The sequence below is a fragment of the Salvelinus namaycush genome, chromosome 40 (assembly GCF_016432855.1).
Source record: "Salvelinus namaycush isolate Seneca chromosome 40, SaNama_1.0, whole genome shotgun sequence".
Taxonomy (NCBI): Eukaryota; Metazoa; Chordata; class Actinopteri; order Salmoniformes; family Salmonidae; genus Salvelinus; species Salvelinus namaycush.
The window spans coordinates 5968680-5994639 of record NC_052346.1 but is presented as its reverse complement, the minus strand read 5'-3'; the positions used below and the strand labels follow the sequence as shown (position 1 = coordinate 5994639).

Here is a 25960-nt window from a genome sequence, read left to right as displayed (position 1 = left end):
ACCTCAATAATGGATCATAGCTTTCACCTAGATTCACCTGGTCAGTCTGTCACGACTTCCGCCGAAGTCGGTCCCTCTCCTTGTTCGGGCGGCGTTCGGCGGTCGGCGTCGCTGGCCTTCTAGCCATCGCCGATCCACCTTTCATTTTCCATTTGTTTTGTCTTGTCTTCCCACACACCTGGTTCCAATTCCATAATTACATGTTGTGTATTTAACCCTCTCGTTTCCCCCATGTCCTTGTCCGGAATTGTTTATTGTATAGTGCTTGTGCACGTTATGTCTGGTGTGCAATGGGGTTTTGTTCCATTTTATATATTGTTTTTGTTCACGGTGATTTTTATTATTAAACTGTGCTGTTGTAACACAGTCTTTGCTTTCCTGCGCCTGACTTCTCTGCCGCCAGTACGCACTCCTTACACAGTCTGTCATGGAAAGAGCAGGTGTTCCTAATGTTCTGTACTCTCAGTGTAATATACTGTCTGGTTTAAGTGTGGACTTACATCTTTAATTATTGTAGAAACCATGTAGGAATTACAACTACTGTATTTTTATACATAGCCCCCCAATTTTAGGGGCTCAAAAGTAATTGGATAAAATAACATAATCATAAAATTGTGAGTTTTAATACTTGGTTGAAAATCCTTTGCAGTCATCGACTGCCTGAAGTCTGGAACCCATAGACATCACCAGATGCTGGGTTTCTTCCCTGGTGATGCTCTGCCAGGCCTTTACTGCAGCTGTCTTCAGTTCCTGCATGATCTTGGGGCATTTTGCCTTCAGTTTTGCCTTCAGCAAGTTAAATGCATGCTCAATTGGATTCAGGTCAGATGATTTTGGCCATTGCAGAACATTCCACTTATTTGCCTTAAAAAAGTATTGGGTTGCTTTCGCCTTCCAATGAGTTTTGAAGCATTTGGCTGAATCTGAGCAGATAATATAGCCCTAAACACTTCAGGATTCATCCTGCTACTTTTGTCAGCAGTCACAGCATCAATAATACCAAGGGAACCAGTTCCATTGGCAGCCATACATGACCACACCATAACCCTACCTCCACCATGTTTCACAGATGAGGTGGTATGCTTCGGATCATGAGCAGTTCCTTCCCTTCTCCATACTCTTCTCTCCCCATCATTCTGGTACAAGTCGATCTTTGTCTCATCTGTCTATAGGATGTTGTTCCAGAACTGTACAGGCTTTTTTAGACGTTTTTTTGGCAAACTAATCTGAACTTCCTATTTTTGAGGCTTACCAATGGTTTACATCTTGTGGTAAACCCTCTGTATTTACTCTGGTGAAGTCTTCTCTTGATTGTTGACTTTGACACAGATACGCCTAACTCCTGGAGGGTGTTCTTGATCTGGCCAACTGTTGTGAAGGGGTTTTTCTTCACCAGGGAAAGAATTCTTCTGTTATCCACCACAGTTGTTTTCCGTTGGTCTTCCAGGCCTTTTGGTGTTCCTGAGCTCACCAGTGTGTTCTTTCTCTTTAAGAATGTACCAAATAGTTGATTTGGCCAAACCTAATGTTTTTGCTGTCTCTCTGATGGGTTAGCTTAGATTTTACAACCTAATGATGGCTTGCTTAACTGGCAGTGACAGCTCTTTGGACTTCATATTGAGGGTTAACAGCAACAGATTCCCGAATGCAAATGCCACACTTGAAATCAACTCTAGACCTTTAATCTGCTTACTCGTAAATGAACTGATGAGGGAATAACACACACCTGGCTATGGAACAGCTGAGCAGCCAATTGTCCAATTACTTTTGGTCCCTTAAAAAGGGGGGGACCACATATAAAAAGTGTTGTAATTCCTACACCGTTAACCAGATTTGGATGTAAATACCCTCAAATTAAATATTTCATTTCAATATGCTGTGGTAGACAGCTAAAATAATAATAACCTGGTCAATGTCCAAATATTTATGGACCTGACTGTATGCTACACTGTAGATGGGTCTCTATCCTCCTCTTTCACATGAAAGGGAGGAAAGAAATCCTTCAACAGGAAGAGCTTAAGATGTGTTTATTACCCCTGCTGCGTCGGTGGTAGCCTGTTTCTCTCCCTCTCGCTCTCCCTGTCTTTGTCAATTATTTCTGATGTGACACTAAAGGAAGGCTAGGGATGAATAAAGAGGAGCTTTGCACGTATATGCTCAACGGAAATCCGATTTGCAGGGATGGAACGTAATAGTCGTTCAAAAAAGGGCAGCCGTTCATGAGACGGCACAGAAACATGAGAAATGTGGAAGTTGGGAGGGAGGCTCGTGATCGTTTTACATCATTTGAAATCGAAGACAAGTGGATCGGAAGAGAATACACACACACAGCAGTAGAAGGATGCCTGAGGGTGCAGCACACCCACCTCTCTGCAGGGACACGGCGAGCAGTAAGTCAATGGAAACGGAGTATCTACAGCGTCAGATAAACTACAGCTGCTGGGCTTTGCTGCCCAAAGGTAAATTCAATTACAGGTATTCGGCAGGCAGAGTGCTGCAGGATGAGGAAGACTGGCATCCCTTCAGAAAATGAATGAACCCCCTGGGTTAGACTACACACACACAAACGCATAAGCACGCACGCACACACACACACACAAACACACCCCTGTTTGCTGCCACCAAATGCCTTTACGTAGGCAGAGAGGAGTCTGGGATATGCTTCCCCTTCACACCAACACAGTGGGAATGATACTATTACAGCAACCAGCTCTGAGGGCTGAGGTAAGCGAACGGGGAAGAGAGTGTAACCACAGCAACCACCATAAGCTCACCATATGCAGAGAGGTGGGATCCAATAATAACTGATTGACTGCAGATCCAGAGTGTATGTGTTTGCATATGGGTGCAATGTGGTCTTCGGGTAGGCCTATAAGCTTTTGATCCTCAATGTTCTGTCTGTCTTTTCTGTTTGTTCCCTTCATCCTATTGCTGATCATTCCATTGCGAGACATGAAACAAGTGAGCACACATGAGCTTCTATTTTAATAACCCTTTCAAATCTATATAGATTTAATGCTTCCTATATTTCACGGTGGTTGTAATTTAACAGATGGTATCTTAAGTACTTTTAATATCACTCTAGCCATTATTGTTTGTGGATTTTCATTCCCAGATAAGATTTTAAGGTACGTGTAAAATTCTATGTCTGGCATGGAGTCACAACAACACAATGCCCTAAAGTGTTCTTTGGCCAATTCCCTTTTCTGTCTGAAGGGCACACTTGTGTATCTTTTGTTAAAAAAAACTAAAAACACTACAGAAAGATAAAAGAGCTATGTTAAGAAAACAAAGCAAAGTACAGCATCTTGAATGTAGTTGACTAGCGTCATACATCAGGGAAGAGCTTTATGAATGTCAACGAAAGACAAAGTGTTATCGTGATGCCTATATTTTTGCAAAAGCTTCACTCTCTGTGCCTTATGAACGATACCATGTTGCTGTGGAGGGTTGAAAGCACGTCATTTACATCCTACAAGCCTGGAGCCTCACCACCGCTGAATTCCCCCAGATTAATTGTACAGCAGAGGACTGTAATTCAGAGGGTAGTATGTCAAGATTTGGGTGCACTCACACTCAATACGAGTCCCAGCGGGGTTGGAGTGAGGCTGTGAGAGAGAGATTAAATAGTGATTGACTCTAGTAGTGTGAGACGAGATAGTACCCCATACCCCCATTAACTATTATCATTAAGCTATTACCTCTCTGGATAGAGCACTGCACAATGCAGAATGGGGATGGTGGTTGGTGGTCCAGAATCACCTAATTGTTTATCAAAACCAACCAACCACTGCCAAGTAGCTTTCAGTGCTGCCCAGTCTTGACCTCTTCTAATGCGGCTGAGCCTTAAAGCCTCCGTCTAAAGCCCCTTTAATATGTGTAAACAGACAGTTTGGGGTGTAACTCTGAGATGAGGTGAGCTGGAGTGTATTCGTTAGGCACCAAAACCGACTGAAACCGGGAGGGACTACCTGAACTTGTTCAATAAGAAACGCTTGTTTTTCGCTTTCCATTGCAAAGCGTTTTGCTACGGCGTGCCCTAATGAACACGACCCTGGATAGCTACTGTACCTACTGCAGCTGGAGCCACTCAGACCCTGCAGGCCAGCCCTACCCACAGCTCACAGGACCAGGCTGTGCAAACACCTGCAGCCGCACATCAAACAGCAACACTCATAGGACGGCCCATGAGAAGGACCTGAGAACTGGGAAAGCCGCAGGGCAACGTCTGGACTAGATTACTAGATCACTCTGATCCTAGAGGTCTAATGGGCTTTGCTGCTGGTCACCCCTGTTATTCACTTCACCCTCTGATCATGTAGCTTCCAGGCTTTCCCAAGGTGAGATGTTACTTCTCAAGACCAAAGGCTTGGGTTGGGCAGGTAGAACAAGAGCCGCAGCTCTGTAAAGGGCTCTGAGTATAACTACAGTATGTAGCAGTATGATAGGCACTCCTTCAGTACACAAAAAGTATCGGCAAGAACTGTTGACGACTTTGTATGTTCCAAATATGATCCAGGAACAGATTGTCAATGTGAAGGAATTTTGTGTACGTACTGTATATCAACAGTTGTCTCACATGGAACTGACACTGTATGTACACCTATAGCAGCTGGGTTCTACTTGAATGCTTTGATACTCTGGGCTGGCAGGTTTATTGAGTTTTTTTGTGGTTTTGATCTTTTCATGGTATATTAAATCTTCAAAGAAATATCCATGCAGGCTTTCCTCTTATTTTTACATCATAAACTCCTGAGCTCTTTGAATAATAATATTTACCACTCTCTCTCTTTCTCTGTCTTGTCTGATCAGGGTCTCAAAGCACTGGTAATTTTATCTCCATCCTTCTCTCGCTCTCTCTCCATCTCAGACTGTGTAAGCGGTCTCTTGCCTGCATGTGAGATTACACTGTGTACAGCGCACATCCTCAGGGCACTTCAGTTCTTATTTAACATGCTCGTACACTGGCTGGCTGCTGCCATTAAACTGTTCTCCTCTGATCTAAATTAATTACAAATGGTCCCTGGCAGTGACCGTTTTGCCCCTTGCTACTTTCACTCACTTTACAATATCTTCATTCCCTTTCTGACTCAATAACTCAGGGTAGACTTTCTGTTTGCAGCCTTGAATCCTAGACTTCATAACTGAGAATACGCGGGACAATTTGAGAGAAAGAGCAGCAGAGAGCGAGTAGTAGAGCACTGCTCAAAGACTCTGTGATTGTAAATGCCACGACTGAGGCCTCTGTTTTGCGTCACTGTTTGCACGCTTTGAAAATAAAGTCAAGTCTAACAGCCTTCACCCCAGCTGAAGCTTTATAAGTTACATTTGAGTGAGGGCAGGAAATGGAATGCTCTCTAGCCAGCCACATGCAAGAGCTTTAATTAGTAAGTAATGCAGATCTGAGGTGCCTTCAATTCGATTGAATGTTTGCTACGTTGCGTAACGATTTGTGCTGAAGGACACGTTTCCCCAAAACGCTCTTGTCCTTTTCTTGAACAGACTTTGAGGTACATTTGCTCCATTTGGTGGGTGTGGCAGGTGTGGCTTGAAACAATGAGTGATGTCTTTAAAGTGCAGCCGCGCATTTTGAACCCCCAACCCAACCCAACCCAACACCTCCCTGTTTTTTCAACTGGTCACTCAGTACAGCAGTGCTCCATTTTATTTCAATGTTCCACTACGTGTTTGCGTACTGAACGCAGCCCAGATCTGTGTCTCGTTGGATGTGCAGCTGTTTCACCCTGGGAGAGAAGCTAAGACCATACATACATAAATATGTGGTGGAATGGGGAGCAGATGGGGATCTGGAAGGAGTGATGAGGTAATGGAAGGAGGAAACATCTATGCCAGGGTGATGGGTTGTAACGTTTCCGCGACACTGATCCACAGGGGCATGACTACAATACAGGGACCTATGCCATACACTTGAACACCACCGCCAGCCTGAGAGAAACCGTACATATAGCTTTTAAGTTAGAAAAGTAGATGTTTGAACTGAGGTTGAGAGAGACACAAACGGACACAGTGGGCGAGACACAACATGAGCAGTCGAGTACTAATCCCAGTATGCCTATGTATGCTAGGCTAATCCCAGTCATCCCAGAGGAGAGCAGCCTTCCACAGCCTTACAGCACCCTGCATTAGCAGCACTGTGATGAGCGCTCCAGGAGGCACGCTGCCCATGATCATTCCCCAGCAGGGGCCCAGCAGGGAGCCAGTTGCAGTCTGGGGCTCATCCATAAACATGAAGCGTAGTCCCACTGGGCATCCATGGTGGTGCCCCACCACCACTACTCACTCAGCACCCTAAAGTGTCTGCCCTGTCCTTCACCACTTAACATTGCTTTAATGGTTATTTTGATGTAAGTCTCCCCTTCATTTAAATCATGTTTCATCTTCATTTCAACTCCAGAGTTTGGCTGACTAGTAACACCAATGGGTTAAATTCCCCAGTCTGGATTCCTGAGAGGGTTTGCTTCTCGAGTGAGGGAAAGAAATGAAGGAAAGAGGTTTTCAAGTCAAATTCAGAGTCATGTTGTTCACTCAACCTCTTGGGGAAGTCAGACTGAATTAGAAACGAGCTGAGAACGTAAATCCGTCTGACTGTGCTCTAGTCGTCTGAGCATTATGTAAGTGTGTTCTGCAGTCCTGATCCTATCTTCAAAGTTGACTGTTGAAACAGCATGTAAGACACCACATTAGACCCGGCAGCACGACTGAAATCACTCAGATCTCCTAGCTGAGTAACCAAAGACAGAAGCTAGACTGTACTGTATGTACACTGATGTTGTTTTAGGTAGGGGACATCCAGTATCATAATAAAGGAATAACATCAATGTGAACCCCTGAGGGGAAAAGGGAAAAGCACACTGATGTGGTACCTATCATACCATTACATTATTCTATCTCCCTATTCACACAAACAATCCAGAAGAAGCTCATATTCAGCTGACATGCTAATTGTATGTATGGTTTGGGGCTTATCTACAGTAACCCCTGGTACACGAAGTCATGAACTCAATGGGGTCACTTTAATGAATTAATAGATTCATTCATTAATACTAATTTCTGTGTCTTGTCATACAGAATTATTAGACACCATTTTCTTGTGAAAGTGCTCTCAGTGCATTTCTCATTCTCAGTCCCCTGGGACAGACCTGTCCTACAGAGCAGCAGAGAGGGACCTGGCAACGGAACAACAGCCCACAGACAGGAAGCACAGTCTAGGTCAGCCTGTCTGACTGGGAGACAATGTGCTGCTGAAGAGACACAGAGAGAGAGAGACAGAGAGAAAGAGAGAGAGAGACACAGAGAGAGACAGAGAGAGACACAGAGAGAGACAGAGAGAGAGAGAGACACAGAGAGAGAGAGAGAGAGAGAGAGAGAGACACAGCGAGAGAGACACAGAGAGAGAGAGAGAGAGAGAGAGAGAGAGAGAGGGAGAGAGAGAGAGAGAGACACACAGAGAGAGAGACACAGAGAGAGAGAGAGAGAGACACAGAGAGAGAGACACAGAGAGAGAGACACAGAGAGAGACACACAGAGAGAGAGAGAGAGAGAGACAGAGAGAGAGACACAGAGAGAGAGAGAGACACAGAGACACAGAGAGAGAGAGAGAGAGAGAGAGAGAGAGAGAGAGAGAGAGAGAGAGAGAGAGAGAGAGAGAGAGAGAACAAGGTGTCCTGCCAACACCCAAAAAGGCTATCTATCAGTCTTCCTCTGAGAGTGTGGAATGTAGTGCACATGGGCAGAATACATTTAACCCTAACCATGCCTCTATGAAATCAAAACAACACTCCACAAACAACATCATGATATTGAAAATGATTTATTCTACTTTTTTTACTGCCCATCACATTATGATTTGGCATGGTCTCAGAAAGAAAATTACTCAAAGGGCAATTGTTGTATATTATAAATGTCAGCTTTATATTTATTTTTATTTTAACTTTATTTAACTAGGCAAGTCACTTAAGAACAAAATCTTATTTGCAATGACGGCCTAGGAACAGTGGGTTAACTGCCTTGTTCAGGGCCAAAACGACAGATTTTTACCTTGTCAGCTCGATCAATCAATTTGGTAGCCTAACAAGTGATTAACAATGATTTTGTTGAGAGGATTTATGTAGGTTAGGTTCTAGTGCCACCCTCTGGTTAGAAATGCATAGTTTCATTCTCTTTGGTCAAAATTATGCGAAGAAAACAACATTTAATAGGTTATTTTTCCATTTAGGGCACGTTACGATACCAAGATGTCATTCATTGAATTGTATTAATCCTGTATCGGGACACTATCGGTTAGTGTTGATTGAATTAAGAGGTTTCAACTTTGTTGTTACATAACATTGACATTGGGAGGTGGAGTCAATTTACAGTAGACTATGGCACTCCAAATGTACTCTCTCCTCTGACTACCGTATCGATTTAAAACCAGTAATTATCAACTGGTTTAGGGGACTGTTGTATATCAACCACTAGGTGAAAAGTTCTACAAAACTGGCAGGAAAGCAGCTGAATTTGCTTTCGTCAAGGAGGCGTGTGAGGTCACTGGGGAATTTATTGAGTGGTCGCAAAAACAGTCAACACTGGACTTTAATGCGCAAATGAGAGGAAAATGAGTGAGAATAAAGAAACCGACTGCTTGTGTTTCTATGTCAACGGTAAAAAGGTAAATAATTGACTGTATTATTCTATTGTGCATTAGCTGTATGTTGGTTTCAAGTTGTAGCACTTTGCGATTATTTTGCACATTGCCGAACTTTAGCCTACTGTTCCTCTACAAAACTGTCTGCATGGCTGCTAATGTTGTTTACCAATGATTACTTCCCGTCGTCTGTGTTTGTACCGAAGATACTGGATGTAGGCCTCAGGTCAACTCTCTCAGAATGACCGAAAAAACTAATGCCAAGTACTTTACACGATTTCTCTCCTACTTTCAAACAGGTGACCGAAAACAATGCAGACCCAGAGACTATGTTACTGTCTTACCTCAGAGAGAGGTGTATCCTTTTCTTGCTGAAGATGTATCGATGAGAAGTGACGCACCAACATTGAATTAAGTATTTACATTGAAATGAATAATATAGTGCACTATTGTTGTTGTTGTCATTGTGATTACACTCTTATTAATATTTATCCTAAAGAAAAACGGACAGATGCTGTGTAACCTATAGCCAATTTATTGCACAATCAGTAGCTTATAAAAATCCATACTTTATGGGTAGCCTAGGGTGGTGCACTGATTTTATAAGTGTGTTTTGTTTACCACACAAGCCAGTCCAGAGTTTGAGGTGTGACAATAATGATAAGGCCTATCAGAGATAGTTCCATGGGGCGTGTCACTGTGAGTGTGTATTTTCCTTTGATTATGGCTGTATAATATATCCCTTGGAATCATTTATTGTTATGGTATGTGGAAATATGGATACTGATAGATTGTCTAACCCAAGCAGATTGTCTCCTCAGTTGGTAGCGTTGTGGGTTGAATTTCTGCATTGATCACATACTGAAAATGTATCCATCGATCACTCACTGTACTGTAAGTCACTTTGGATAAAAATGTCTGCTGAGTGGCATATACTATTATAGTCCTTGACAGTGCCTGACTCCAGTGAGGTTGACTGGTACCAAGTACGGATGTGGAGGAGGAGGATGTGGAGCCTGTACTGTCATGGTGTCTCGCTACCAGCCTGGCACCAAGACCATCCTGTATCCTTTCATCCCTCAACAAACATCCAACATTTGGATATATGATTGACTGATTTTTATGAAGTTTACACTGTTGATGAATACTATAATTGGCATACTGAGACAGTAACTTTTAAGTAGGCCTTTCCTGTGGGGTGGCAGGTATCCCAGTGGTTAGAGCGTTGGGCCAGTAACCGAAAGATTGCTGGATTGAATCCCCGAGCTGACAAGGTACAAATCTGTCGTTCTGCCCCTGAACAAGGCAGTTAACCAACCCACTGTTCCCTGGTAGGCTGTCATTGTCAATAAGAATTTTTTCTTAACTGACTTGTCTAGTTAAATAAAAATGAATAAAAAATGAGATGGCAGCAGCAGGTGCCCTTTGGACATAAGTTCCATGAAAGAAAACTGATAAATGGACAAATCCAACATTTATCCTCCAATGTTTTCTTGTGATGTCCTCTATTATACTTGAATGATATATTATGTTCATATTGAAAATGTAAATGCCACTCAGGCCAGTTTACCTTCACCTACTAGCCATTACTCTGCCAACGCCTGCCTGCTGCCAGTCTGCCAGCTTCAGGGGGCAGCCGTCACCACTGTGGAGGGCATTGGCAACACCAAGACCAGGGTGCACCCAGTACAGGTAGGCCCTACGACGCATGGATGAGTGAAGCTCTCATTCAGTGTGGCTGACTGGATTATATGCTTGTGTGTGCTTGCAGGAGCGTATAGCTAAGGCCCACGGGTCTCAGTGTGGGTTCTGTACTCCAGGCATGGTGATGTCCATGTACACTTTACTGAGGAACAAACCACAGCCCAACATGGAGGACATCACAGTGGCACTTGGAGGCAATTTGTGCCGGTGCACAGGATATCGTCCCATTGTTGATGGCTGCAAGACTTTTAGTCCGGTATAAATTATATTGCACATAAGACACATGCATTGCATTTGTATTTACTGTCTGTAAAGTGAATGCATAATCCATCCTGTTATCCATCTTTAGGAATCAAACTGTTGTCAAGCCAATGGTAATGGTGCTGGATGTTGTTTGAATGGAGATTCGCCTCCGGAGAGATCAGAGAATGTGAGTGAATCTTTCTATTCAGGCCGTACACATTTTATGACATGTTTAACAGATTTTCCTTTTTTGAAAAGTGAGGCAAGTGAGCGAATAAACATAAATAAATCATGTAGAACCTCTTGTTAAAATACTATATTAACCTTAGTTCAACGCCTAGTGACCTAATCAAGAGATTCTTGCCTGACTTGAAGGCTTAAAGAGGCATGGTTCAGCCATAGCCCGATAGGAAGTATTTTTATCTCTTTACTGGAAGCTTGAGGACATTTTATTTTTGCTCTAAATCGTACAACTTTAAAAAAATATATATATATATATATATATTTATTTTGTATATTTTTGTGTGAAGAGGGGCATGCATTAAAGGGTAATATGCAGTTGCTACATCCATTTTTGGACTTGTAAATGAATGATATGTACCCATTCATTCTTGAAAATATAACTTATGATTCATGGGCTTAGTTCAACTGTCGTACCACATCAGAGCCCAAAATATAAGCTTGTTTTACTCCAATGTTTGTAAACAAAGTAATGTAAAGAAACTCTATATACCCTCAACATGGTTAAAAATGATAATTTGGATGGATGGTCAGTCCTTGCATCCATTGCTCTGTCTATGCTCTGTATCACAACCGGCCGTGATTGGGAGGCGCACAATTGGCCAATGGTTAGGGTTTGGCCGGGGTAGGCCGTCATTGTAAATAAGAATTTGTTCTTAACTGACTTGCCTAGTTAAATAAAGGTTCAATTTAAACAAATGTTGATGATACTGTAAAGTTATAGTTCACAATGCCATGACATTGCTTCATTTAATCCGATTTAACACACTTGTTTTATAAAAAGCGAGACGTGTTTGTTGGCATACATGACCTTGACTGTGTCTTCCAGGAGCTTCCACCACAGCTGTTTGACCAGGAGGACCTCCTCCCTCTGGACCCCACCCAAGATCTCATCTTCCCCCCAGAACTCATAGTAAGGCAGCGGGACAAGTGGCTACTCAATGTACTAGTGGTCAAATAGTGAATTACACAGTTTGATATGCTCTCATCATATACTGTATGTCACTGTGTAACAGTCAAAAAGTATCATTCTTCAGTCTAAAATAGTTGAATTAACAACCTTTACACAAGACAGAATTATTAATTGACACCAAATCGGCAAAATACTGTTATTTTGCTATAAGAGTTGTCCGTTGAATGACTCATAGGTCTTATAGTCTGTAATGTCATTAAAACAGTCTATATCCTCGTTAGTCTATAACCTAGCGATATTTATATCCTGACAATCCTCCGCTATTCTCCACTCAGCTGATGGCAGAGACGGAGCCCCAGGTTAGTCAGCTGTTCCGTGGGGAAAGGATGGTGTGGGTCTCCCCTGTGTCCCTGGAGGAACTGATCCAGCTGAAGACCAGCCACCCTCAGGCCCCGCTGGTCATGGGCAACACCAACATCGGCCCAGACATCAAGTTCAAAGGTGCCTGGCATCCCATAATAATATCACCCACCAGAGTCCAGGAGCTGTTCGAGGTTACCAAGACTCCGCAAGGTTAGCTCTCTCGTTTTTATTCTCTCGGTTCCGGTCTCTCTCTCTCTCTCTCTCTCAGAACTGTTCATGTGTGTCTGTAGGTGTGTGTATCGGGGCTGGCTGCAGTCTGTCTGTGGTTAAGGCCCTGTTGGAGGGGCTGGTCCAGGAGATTCCTGAGGAGAAGACTGAGATATACAGATCCCTCCTACAGCAGCTGGGGAACCTGGGAGGACAGCAGATACGTAACGTTGCCGTGTGTATGAGTCATCTGTTTCTGTTATTCACTAACAAGTTTGTAGCCTGGTCCCAGATTGTAGCCTGGTTTGTCCGGTCTTGCCAGCACCTTTGGTTATTGTTGGCTATATAGCACAAACAGGTCTGGAACCAGGCTAACAGCTGTGTTGCACATTACTGTCCAAATCTCTACGTCTTAACTACCCTCAGGGGATCACTGGTAAACATGTATTTCTGCATTTGTTTGACTGTTAAACATATTTATGGTGTGTTTCTGTGTGTGTTAGTCCATTGGAGGCAATATTGTCAGTGCATATCCCAATTCAGACCTGAACCCTGTGTTCGCTGCTGGGAACTGCACACTTAATGTGGTGTCAAAGAGTGAGTTGTCAGTAGTGACCATTTTCATTCATTGAATTTATTCCGTGTCTAATTTAACCATGTTTTGTATTGAATTATTACAAATCATTGTGTTAATTGGTTCTCTTCCAGGGGGAAGACAGGAAATCCTGCTTAATAAAGATTTCTTTGTGGGGTTTGGAAAAACATCTCTCAAACCGGATGAGATTGTCCTGTCTGTGTTCATACCAGTATCTAGACAGGTACAGTAAGAATCCACTTGGGAATGGAGAACCTCTTGAGAATCTCATGCATTTGACCTCACCAGGAAGAACTCCTGGCCTTGAGGTGAGCTGAATCCTGTGACTGCGCGAACAACAACGTTTTTCCAAATCTAATGTGTGTTTGCAGGGAGAGCTCATGCGAGCGTTCCGCCAGGCCCCTCGTAAGGAGAACGCCCTGGCCACGGTGACCACTGGGATGAGGGTCATGTTCACAGAGGGTTCCAGCGTGGTCAAGGAGCTTAGTATCTACTACGGCGGTGTAGGGCCATGCACTGTCAGCGCCACCAAAACATGTGCTGCAGTCATCGGAAGGTACAGAGGGAATTTTTTAGGATTTGTTTAATGGGCTATTTTCTTTTGAGGAGAGCTAGCTAAACTTGTTTGTAATTCATATGTTTCCTTGTTACCCTCCTCAGTAATGTTCTTGTTGTGTTACATTATCTGTGTTTTACATCCTTGCTTGTTTTGTACCCCCCCCCACGTCCAAACACACACCCCTCCAGGAAGTGGGATGAGCAGACGCTGAGTGAAGCCTACACCCAGCTCTTAGATGAGATATCCCTGTCTCCCTCCCACCCCGGTGGGCAGGTGGAGTTCCGCAGGTCCCTAACTCTCAGCCTCCTCTTCAAGTTCAATCTGGAGATGTTGCACAAGCTCTGGGAGATGGTATGGACTGGGTCACTCTTCGCCCAATTGGTAGCCTACTTAATTTGGAACTTGGATTTGCTAATGTTTCTCTAAATATAGATATGTTTTTGGCATTGTACAGAATGTGATCCAGGAGGACCTATCAGAAGAGATCAGCAGTGGAATACGTCCACTACCTAAACAGCTACAGCCCAGCCTACAAGAGTTCCAGGTCTGTTTGATTTTATTTTATTTTAGTCGGTTGAAGACGAATTTAGCGATTTCACCTAACCCAACCAGTGACTCTATTCCTCATTGTGCAGTACGTGTGATCTGACAACATGAACAAATGCTCCAAAAACACCCAAATCGTCCTTTTAGAAACATGATGCAGGTCTTTACATGTTGTACACGTGACATTGTCATTCTGAACGTTGTATTCCGTTTTGTTGCGACTCGAGCGATACCTCACCGTCCTTTCTAGCGGCAGGCTATACGGAGAATGGAACAGCTGGATAGGGGAAACGGCTCGAGTCGTACCATTTCATGTTTACAGCACCTAATGAACCTGCATCATTATACTGGGACATTTCTAAAAGGACGTTTTAGTTTTTTAGTATTTGTTCATGTTTTTTCAGAGTACTGCATAACGAGGATGAGGAAGTGAAGCGCTGGTTGGGGTAAATTGTAAAAATACAGAAAATCGTAACAAAAAAAGTGTCTGGACCCTTCTATAACATGCGATTTATATCGAAAATGTTAATTTGCTTGTAAAAATGAGAACTTCTCCTTTTTTAAGAACAAATTCTTATTAACAATCATGGTTTGATCATGTTACCCCTTCCTTAATCTCAGTTAACCCAGGACTAAAATCTCACACTTGCAGGCTGTGGTGAAAGGCCAGAGTGGTGACGACCCAGTAGGTCGGCCTATCATGCACCGTTCAGCCATCAGCCAGGCTACTGGAGAAGCTGTTTACTGTGATGACATCCCCAAGATGGACGGAGAGCTCCACCTAGTCCTGGTCACCAGCACCAGACCACATGCTAAGATCCTGTAAGTCCTGGAGAACATTGCAAAGGATTCATGGATAAGTTTCCTCACAAACCACTTTTTTTAGTTCATAACATACTGAGCTCTATTTTAACAAACCTAAAGCAATTGTAAATCTAAGCACTGGCGGTAGCACTATAGGTCAGGGGGATCAGAAATATTTGTGCTATTTTCACAGCCGGAATTGTGAGCGCATTAGCTAGTGGTGGCACAATGAATAAACAAGTTGTAGGTGTGACGAGGGCTTGGCCACTCACTGGCCTATCAAGGCGTTCCATGGCTTAATACTGCATGCTTTTGTCATGTTCTGTTGGTTATTGGCAGTCTGTGCGGTATCATCAACACTAATTCGGCTGGGGGAACGGAATATTCTCGTCCTAGTCCCCCTTAAAAACATTTGGAACTTATTCGGGGTCTTAACTTATTGTTCAGAGTTAGAACAATAGAATGCACAAGGTGCAATTAAGAAATTTGGTTGTGCGTAAGCAGTTACACAATTAGTCCATGTCAGCTCATTTCTTTTCTTACAGCGGCCAGCTATCTAAACTTGTAAGCATGGTCAAATTACCGACCTGTGTGGGGTCCATTGATCATCAGTTATTATATTAAAAACTGCAAATGTTTGCCTCCAACCGATGGCAAAATGTGCTAGAATTCAGAAAATTTGCTGTAAAACTGCACATGGAAGTGCACATCAGCCCCATGGAAAAAATGCATAGAATTGCAGAAAAGTTGCTTTTAAAAAAGCAATATTTTCAGTTTCTGGCCTACGTGGAGTTTTTAAAAATAATTTTGTATTTATTAACACGCATACAAAATAATAAAAGGAGCTGGCCAAAATAATGTGTACTGAACAAAAATATAAACGCAACATGTAAAGTGTTGGTCCCAGGTTTCATGAGCTGAAATGAAAGATCTCAGAATTTTTCCATATGCACGAAAAGCTTATTTCGCTTACATTTTTTGCAGAAATGTGTTTACATCCCTGTTAGGGAACATTTCTCCTTTGCCAAGATAATCCATCCACCTGACAGGTGTGGCATATCAAGAAGCTGATTAAACAGCATGATCATTATACAGGTGCACCTTGTGCTGGGGACAATAAAAGGCCAATCTAAAATGTGCAGTTTTGTCACACAACACAATGCCACAGATGTCTCAAGTTTTGAGGAAGTGCGCAATTGGCATGCTGACTGCAGGAATGTCCAGCAGAGCTGTTGCCAGAGAATTGAATGTTAATTTCTCTACCATAAGCCGCCTCCAACGTCATTTTAGAGAATTGAGTATGTCCAACTGGCCTCACAACCGCAGACCATGTATATGGTGTCGTGTGGGTGAGCGGTTTGCTGATGTCAACGTTGTCAACAGAGTGCCCCATGGTGGCGGTGGGGTTATGGTATGGGCAGACATAATCTATGGACAACGAACACAATTGCATTTTATCGATGGCAATTTGAATGCAGAGAGGTACAGTGACGAGATCCTGAGACCCATTATTTTGAACATTCATCCGCCGCCATCACCTCATGGTTCAGCATTATAGTGCACTGCCCCATGTCACTAGGATCTGTACACAATTCCTGTAAGCTGAAAATTTTCAAGTTCTTCCTTGGCCTGCATACTCACCAGACATGTCACCCATTGAGCATGTTTGGGGTGCTCTGGGTCAACATGTACGACAGCGTGTTTGAGTTCCTAACAATATCCAGCAACTTCGCACAGCCATTGAAGAGGAGTGGGATAACATTCCACAGGCCACAATCAACAGCCTGATCAACTCTAGGCGAAGGATATGAGTTGTGCTGCATGGGGAAAATGGTCACACCAGATACTGACTAGTTTTCTGATCTATGTCCCTACCATTTGTTTAAGGTATCTGTGACCAACCGATGCATATCTATATTCTCAGTCATGTGAAATCCATAGATTAATGAATGATGAATGTATTTCAATTGACGGATGTCCTTATGTGAACTGTTACTCAGCTTAATTGTTGCATTTTATATTTTTGTTCAGTATAGATAAAAACGGATTTCCACTTACTGTTTTGCTGCTCTCGAACTTGATCTTTTTAATAAAGCTTTGTGATTAGCTAAAAATCTATGCCTTTAAAATAATATTGATTGTTTTAAGATTGTCATACCATGGATTATTTAGCTATTTGATTTAGAATTTTAGGAACCCTGTAGGTATCCCCCCAAAAAGTTATTTGATAAAATATTGCATTTGGCCTTTATAGCCCATAGAAACGCATTGAATAAAACATTCATAAATGGCAACAGACAGTCCAAAAATGTAAAATGTTTTGAAGTGTTTGCCCTATATCTAGGAGATATACAGTAAGAAAGCTCAGGAAATATTTTAGTTATTTGTACACATTTGCCCCCTTTTTTTGGGGGGGGGGGACAAAACTACCTCCAAAACCAATGTGTTCGTGAGAGAAGCATCTTTCAGCTTAGATTGTAGGCCAAACCGTTTGGACACAAGTCATTTTTGTGAGAAGACCGATTATCGGGGGTGTCTCATGGTCTGACAAATACCGCTGTAGCTCGGCCGCCTTCCACCGCCGATGCGGAAGGCCGATTTATAGGCTGATGCGGTGGATTGAGATGCAGCCCATGGGAAATATTTTTAGCATAAAGTGATGGATTTTGTTGGAGATTGACACACAAGTGTGTCAATAGACTCTTAATTAAGATTTATTTTAAAGCGGTCTTAGGAGCCAAACCCTTTATTAATATTCTTGTCTACTTGGTGAATGGATTGGGCCAGACAAAAAAGACTGCCTTCATTGAGAGGCTAAACTTGGTTTTTAATCTAATGAAACAAAATGGGGAATGTTTCTTTAATATGGGGTTTAAGTGCACAAACACCTTGTGTTCCATGTGCATATGGGCACAGTGTCATGGCTGGATAGGCTGCACTTCCGTTGTCAAAATACATGCCATAACCAACCGCGTTACCGCTAAGACCAGCTTTCGGTTGGTCTTAAATATCCTCACCAGCACATACTGAAATTTTGACCTTTTTCAAATTTTTTAAGGACACAGCTCAGCTATAGCCACCCCTCCTACCTCAGCACAAGCAAGCGCAGGGTGTGAAAATAAAAGAGCACCGGCTTTAGTAGGGGAGGCAGGTAGCCTGGTGGGTAGGAGCATTGGGCCAGTAACCGAAAGGTTGCTGGATCGAATCCCCGAACTGACAAGGTAAAAATCTGTCGTTCTGCCCCTGAGCAAGGCAGTTAACCCACTGTCACCCGGGTGCCAAAGATGTGGATGTCGATTTTAAGTCAGACCTCCGCACCTTTGATTCAGAGGGGTTGGGTTAAATGCGGAAGACACATTTCAGTTGAATGCATTCAGTTGTACAACTGACTAGGTTTCCCCGTTAACAGGTTGAAATTGCCAAAGATCATGTGCTTGACAATTGCGCTGGCTTAATGCTATCTGAAAATAGAGCCCACTGTGTAGCCTAGGGGTAACCAACTAGATTCAGCTGCGGTGCAATTTTTGGGGAGTTGGAGGTCGGGGGGGGGGACGGGATGTAATTATAATTTGTACTATGCAAATTGCCTACAAGTAAGCCCAATAAGCGATTTTATTGGAAAATAGCATAGTAACTTCATACCTTGATTACATTGAGACACGATCACGTCTCTTTTTATTTGTGGGATTACTAAATCATTTTTCTAAATTAAAATCATTGTTTGTTTTCCTAAACTTGAGGGCCAAAAATAATCACTTGCAGGCCGGTTTTGGTCCACGGGCCGCCTGTTGTACACCCCTGGTGTAGATCATACAGTGAGCAGAGTCCCAATCATTCATATAATCACCAATACTGCCTCTCATTTAATGAGGAATCTTAAGATATTCATTTGGCTGCACTGTGCTAAATATTGAATTATAAAAATCCAATAGAACCCTCTATCCACAGCCAACAGTAATAATGGGTTTTATCCAGGTTGTATAGAATACAAAGTATAGACCTTACTCACTCATTCACTATTCATTGGACAGGAAGTGGGCTTCATAGACACACCAGTGTAGAGAGACTGGCTATTGTTAACCAGCATGGTGCGTCATGTGGGCCTCAATAGGTAGTTATCCTCATTGTTAAATGGGTATACACCACCATAGATCCTTATCTGAATGTCATTCACTGTAAATGAGTAATGGCCATATGAACACAACGCCATGTATAATCCTAACCTGTATGAAATGAGAGGTAGTATTGGTTAGTATGTGAATGACTGTCTCTCTACTCACTGTATTTTTTCCCCCCTCCTAACAGAGACATAGATATCAGTGAAGCTCTCCAGGTTCCAGGTGTGGTGGATGTCATCACTTCTAAAGACATCCCAGGGAAGAAGTTTAGGACGTTTACAGGCATAGACGAGGACATTCTGGCTCAGAATGAGGTATTGTAGTGCTTCATCGAAGAGACACAACCAGAATCGCACGTGTCATATCATATGTGTTGTTGTTTTCATACAGTGTATGATGTCATCAAAGGCTTGTCCAGTGTGTTGTCACACCGGAACTGAGTAGCCATGCTGTTTATTCACCTCACAATGTAGACTATACTGTGTATATACAAAAGTATGTGGACACCCCTTCAAATTAGTGGATTCTGCTATTTCAGCCACACCTGTTGCTGACAGGTGTGTAAAATACAGCACACAGCCATGTAATCTCCATAGATTAACATTAGGCAGTAGAATGGCCTTACTGAAGAGCTCAGTGACTTTCAAAGTGGCCCTGTCATAGGATGCCACCTTTCCAACAAGTCAGTTCTTCAAATTTCTGCCCTGCAAGACCTGCCCCGGTCAACTGTAGGTGCTGTTATTGTGAAGTGGAACGTCTAGGAGCAACAATGGCTCAGCCGCGAAGTGTTAGGCCACACAAGCTCACAGAACGGGACCGACGAGTGCTAAAGCGCATATCGTGTAAAAATCATCTGTCCTTGGTTGCAACACTCATTACCGAGTTCCAACTGCCTCTGGAAGCATCGTCGCTGGGAGCTTCATGAAATGGGTTTCCATGGCCGAGTAGCCGCACACAAGCCTAAGATCACCATGCGCAATGCCAAGCGTCGGCTGGAGTGGTGTAAAGCTCGCCGCCATTGGACTCTGGAGCAGTGGAAACACATTCTCTGGAGTGATTAATCACGCTTCACAATCTGGCAGTCCGACGGACAAATTTGGGTATGGTGGATGCCAGGAGAACACTACCTGCCCGAAGGCATAGTGCTAACTGTAAAGTTTGGTGGAGGAGGAATAATGGACTTGGGATGTTTTTCATGGTTCGGGCTAGGCCTCTTAGTTTCAGTGAAGGGAAATCGTAACGCTACAGCATACAATGACATTATAGATGATTCTGTGCTTCCAACTTTGTGGCAAACTTTTGGGGAAGGCCCTTTCCTGTTTCAGCATGACAATGCCTCTGTGCACAAAGCAAGGTCTACAGAGAAATGGTTTGACTGGCCTGCACAGATCCCTGACCTCTTCGAAAACCTTTGGGATAAATTGGAACGCCGACTGCGAGCCAGGCCTAATCGCCCAACATCAGTGCCTGACCTCACTAATGCTCTTTTGGCTGAATGGAAGCAAGTCCCCCAACTCCATATTAAAGCCCATGATTTTGGAATGAGATGTTCGACGAGCAGGTGTCAACATACGTTTGGTCATGTATGAAGGCCATTCTCACACAGATGCATGACTGTAACTATTAACTATGTCCACAAATGTTATTGCCAGGTTTATGTACGTCTCTCTTCCTCAGGTGTCATGCGTGGGTCACATGGTGTGTGCAGTGGTGGCTGACACCAGGAAGCAGGCTAAGAGAGGGGCGGCTCTAGTGAAGATCGGCTATGAGGATCTGCCAGGCCCAGTGTTCACTGTTGAGGAGGCTATTGAGAAACAGTCCTTCTTTCTGCCCCAGAGGATGATCGAGCGAGGCAACGTGGATGAGGCTTTTGATAAGGTTGACCACATTTATGAAGGTACAGTATGTCTTAGTTTCGTATGCGTACTAGGTGTGTCAACCTGGTTCCTATCTTGAGTGTTTGTACCGGTTAAGTCAATGTACTGAGCCGCGTTGTGCTCTTTAATCTCAGGGGAGATCCGGCTTGGTGGTCAGGAGCATTTCTACATGGAAACACAGAGCATGGTTGTTGTGCCTTCTGGAGAAGAGAGGGAGCTCAAGGTTTATCTCTCCTGTCAACACCCAACCTATGCCCAGGTACAGTCAACTCTACTCCTTCAATCTCCATCCCTGAGGATAGGAAAATATCAAATAGTCACTGTTGAAGTGTAAGTCATTACTCCTAATTGCCAAATGAAATGTTTCTTGTCTGTGTCTTTTCTGTAGGAATCCATCGCGGAGACTCTTGGGATTCCCTCCAACAGAGTGTCCTGTCATGTGAAGAGAGTTGGCGGAGCGTTTGGAGGGAAAGTGACCAAAACGTCTATCATAGCCTGCATCACTTCTGTGGCTGCGTGGAAGTAAGTAAAATACTTCAAAAATAACTGACTTGATCCAATGACACATTACATATTTAACCCAAATGCAATGGTACTCTATGAATCCAAAACATCATTTATGTGTTTGTTTGAGTCCCGGCCTGTTCTGATCTGTCTACCCAGGACTGGTCGGGCCGTGCGTTGTGTTCTGGAGAGAGGAGAGGACATGCTGATCACTGGGGCCCGCCACCCTGTCCTGGGCAAACACAAGGTGCTCCCCCTCTTAAGGCTTTGTGATATGACTGACTCACAAAGGGAGGCATTTGAGGGATCTCTAAGTGGTACTGTAGATTTGACTGATAATGATAATGTCTCCAGGTGGGCTTTATGAACGATGGGAGGATAATGGCTGCTGATCTACATTATTACGCCAACTCTGGAAACACTGCAGATGAGTCTTTGTTGGTGAGTCACTCTTCCTCTGCCTTTCACCATTCAATTCTTAGGTTTCAAGGAGGACTTGGGGTTAACACCAGACTCCGTCTCTATGCTTGTCATAGGCAGTGTCTGAGCTCTTTGCTCCCTCCTTTTCTCCAGGTAATAGAGAAGATTCTCCTTCACCTGGACAATGCCTACAACGTGCCCAACCTTTGCGGTCGCTCGGTGGCGTGTAAAACCAACCTGCCCTCCAACACGGCGTTCCGAGGCTTCGGCGTGCCCCAGAGCATGTTGGTCACTGAGAACATGATCAATGACGTGGCCATGAAGTTGGGCTGCAACGCTGAAGAGGTCAGAGGTCAAGTGTTAGGGGTCCGGGAGGGTAAATGGGGACAGGGAGGAAAGCCATATAAATTTACGCTAATTTACGTTTCTATGATGAAAGAGTGGGTGGTACCAGAGCCTTCTATTGAGGAAAATCGAATTGATATAAACAAAAATCTCTCAGTGGTTAGTCTCATGACAGACATGCATAAATTAAGTCTGTTCAAAGACTGATGACGTCTGATTATTAAGCTGAATATGCTATAAATGCCTTAAAGGTTTCATAAAGTACTGTGTACACTTCATAACGCTGTACTCTTAATATTTTCTCTTTCTTGAGCAGATCCGTGAGATAAACATGTACAAGGAGGTGTCCCTGACACATTACAAGTTTGAGTTTGATCCTAAGAACCTCCTGCGTTGCTGGGATGAATGCAAGGAGAAGTCTGACTATGGCAGCAGACGCAAATCCATCGCCCAGTTTAACCAGCAGAACCGCTGGAAGAAGAGAGGCATGGCCACGATACCCATTAAGTATGGCATCGCATTCTCAGACGGCTTCCTTAATCAGGTTTGCTTTGCCTTGCACTGTCAAATTAGTCAATCAAATTATACATAATGAATCAATAAAATAGAGGTTTGATATTTTCGCTGTGTGTCTGTGAGACAGGCTGCATCTCTGGTACACATCTACAAGGATGGTTCTGTTCTAGTCAGTCATGGTGGAACCGAGATGGGCCAGGGAATACACACTAAAATGCAACAGGTAGGTACAGTATTTTCTCACTTAGCTTGACTTAGTTGGTGTGAAATAATGATTGTAGTCCACATTCTGTACTAACTATAACTATTCCATAAATGTGTACTGCTTCTACTTGGCTGTATGTACTTTTTACATTCAATCAATGAATCTATCTTCAGGTGGCGAGTAGAGAGCTGCACATCCCCGCCTCTCTCATCCACATCACAGAGACCAACACCAGTGCTGTGCCCAACACCTGCCCCTCCGCCGCCTCCTTTGGCACGGATGCCAATGGCATGGCCGTGAAGGTACAGTATTGCCTGGGATCTCCCCAGCTAGCCCGATCCCAGATCAGTTGGTCCTCCAACACCTGATGTGGATATTTTCCTGTTGGCGTGTTAGTATGGATATTCAATCGATCAATCATATTCAACCAGTCTTTTTTTTTGTCTTGTCCATTAGGATGCCTGTGAGACCCTGTACCAAAGACTAGAACCTGTCAGGAAACAGAACCCAGAAGGCACATGGCAGACCTGGGTATTTCATATTGATGTCCACTTCCCATGATAAAATGATTTAAGTAGAACAGAGGGATATGAATCAGTTCATGAATAGCGACATGGTTCTAAATGACCAGTTTTGTGTTCTGGAAAATAGGTGCACTCAGCATTCATCCATAAGATCAGTCTGTCAGCTACTGGATACTACAGGTAATGAGATTCAACATAGACTTCCATGCAGACCTAACGCATGGGAGTGTACAGAAAGCCTTTCATCTCGTCTTTTATTTCACTATTGCAGATACAAAACCATTGACTTTTAGGACTGTAGGGCCTATGTGTGAAATATTGCTACTCTTACCTAATGTGGAAAGATACAAACATGTATAGATTTACAGTAGATAGCAGTGTGTGTATAAATGATGTGTAACACACAAAATGCTGACGTTTTGTATAGGGGTCATGACCTCCACATGGACTGGGAGAAGCAGGAGGGCAAGCCGTATGCCTACTACACCTACGGTGCCTGTTGCAGTGAGGTGGAGGTCGACTGTCTCACTGGAGACTACAGGGTAACCTCACTTACACAACCAGTATCTCTTACATGCTTTTACTGTTGTTACACACTTTATCTTAGGTACTAGTCAGCTGGTCAAATTAAGACATTCACTATTTCATACTATGAAATATACACAATTTGACGTTGTTTTCTGCCCATGTCTAGACGGTGAGGACAGACATTGTTATGGATATTGGCAGGAGCATCAACCCCTCCGTAGACATTGGCCAGATTGAGGGCGCCTTCATCCAGGGTTTGGGTCTGTACACCATGGAGGAGCTGAAGTTCTCTCCCTCGGGAGTGTTGTACACGCGTGGCCCGTCCCAGTACAAGATCCCTGCTCTCTGTGACATACCACTTCAGTTCAACGTCTACCTGCTTTCAGACTCTGACAACCCACATGCCATCTACTCATCTAAGGTGAGCGACGGGTGTGTGTGTGTGTGTGTGACCAGGAAAAACTATCGTTAAACTAGTTATAGCCTTTAACCAAGACCTTTGGCGTCTACAGTAGTCCGTGAAGAATGTTCTGTCGAGTTAATTTGACGATAAAGTAAATATTCTTCTCTACAGGGAATCGGAGAGCCAGTGCTGTTCCTGGGTAGCTCTGTGTTCTTCGCCATTAAAGACGCGGTGGCAGCAGCCCGGGTAGAGGCTGGTATGGTGGGACCCTTTACCCTGAACAGCCCTGCTACCCCAGAGAGGACCTGTCTGGCCTGTAACACCCCCTTTACTCAGAAGGTAAGGCGACGCCACCAGCCAGTCTCAATTCACTCCCTACCCCAACCCATAATGCTTGACCCTAACCCATCAATGTTTGCCAATTTGAATATGGAGTTTTCATACTGCTTCCATCTTACAGATCTGCAAACATAAAGGAGTTAGGAACAGGAAGGGGTAGGGAGTGAAATGGAACCGGCAAGTCACCAGTTCAATGTACTGTACCTTATTCACATGGCAGCCATGACTGTTTGAAATCCAACTTACTGCTCAGGAGTAATGTCAGCCATTGTTCTCTTCCAGATTCCAGCCAGCAAACAAGGATCATTCCAACCATGGGCTTTGAGTATTCCCTGAATTAAAATAACATTCTGATTTGTATTGAGGTATTGATCACTGCCATAAGGAATACTACCTAATCATAGAATGTTACTAACACAGAAATTCTATATTTAGCTGAATAAGGATTAATAACACTGTATGATTGTAATACTTTAAATATCAAATTACAAAAGAAGCCTACGCTTTTGCTGCCAACCTATACTTTGCTTAAAAATATATATATATATAATAAGTCTGTCTCAAATTAAATTTGATGTAAAAGGTAGGGTTGTCCAATTGTGAATCTATCCAATGCCATGTATGCCTTTTCACCTTCAATAAATTGCATGTTTCTCAACTTGAATACATGCTTCAAAAATGTATCCTTTATTAGTCAGACATCAGAATGCTTTACAGCACAGAATTAAACCAACGATCAAAGTTCACTTCTATTTTTAGGTGAATCTGTGTTCCTCTGTTTGTTGACTGCTCTTGGCTGTAGGTCACAGATGCAGGATGTTAAAGTTTGAACAAACAGCCCAAAACATACACGACCAAACAACACCAGATGGTGTATTTATCTTACCCTTGGTTCCTAGGACAAAAGTGAAATTTCAAGCAACAGCGTCAAGCGCATATTCTGGACACATTTCCAAGTCATCCAGAAAGCACACAATCTGCAAGCAACCCACCAAGACCGAACAACACATTACGATTTGGTGAATGATTAATAGTTGGCGCCAAGCCCAGGTCTGACGAGGCTGCCAAGTCATCTTCAGTTGACTCATATGCTGATACTCCATGGTTTGAATGTTCCTTTCTTTGGAGATGGAGCCTTGAGGAAAAAAAGATAATGCCCGTTAAACTAATGTTGTTGGCGAAAGGGTATCGGAGAGACCAAAACAGTAGACATGGGCCAGTTAGTGGACTCAGAATAAGCCTAGTCCTGAACTAAAAAGCACTTTCAATGGAGAATTTCCATCAAACTGCTTTTTAGTCTAGAGCTAGACTTGATCTGTGTCCTCCGAAATGAAGAAAAGTTACCATCTTAGTGAACTGG

At 43.3% G+C, this 25960-nt stretch overlaps 1 protein-coding gene across 1 annotated transcript; it reads left to right on the top strand.

Moving 5' to 3' along the window:
* The first annotated feature begins 8407 nt into the window (after positions 1–8407).
* aox6 (aldehyde oxidase 6) lies at positions 8408–25264 on the top strand. The gene is made up of 31 exons (XM_038979356.1): positions 8408–8671; positions 8947–9004; positions 9615–9711; positions 10231–10339; positions 10419–10607; positions 10701–10781; positions 11664–11747; positions 12083–12320; positions 12401–12552; positions 12821–12914; positions 13026–13135; positions 13284–13468; positions 13660–13822; positions 13926–14015; positions 14670–14839; positions 19127–19253; positions 20617–20836; positions 20951–21075; positions 21205–21338; positions 21480–21567; positions 21675–21761; positions 21894–22085; positions 22402–22629; positions 22729–22824; positions 22980–23108; positions 23263–23337; positions 23458–23510; positions 23758–23872; positions 24025–24279; positions 24433–24600; positions 24883–25264. The coding sequence occupies exons 1-31, from the start codon at positions 8618–8620 to the stop codon at positions 24934–24936; spliced, it is 4020 nt and encodes a 1339-aa protein (XP_038835284.1). The 5' UTR covers positions 8408–8617; the 3' UTR covers positions 24937–25264.
* Positions 25265–25960: the final 696 nt, after the last annotated feature.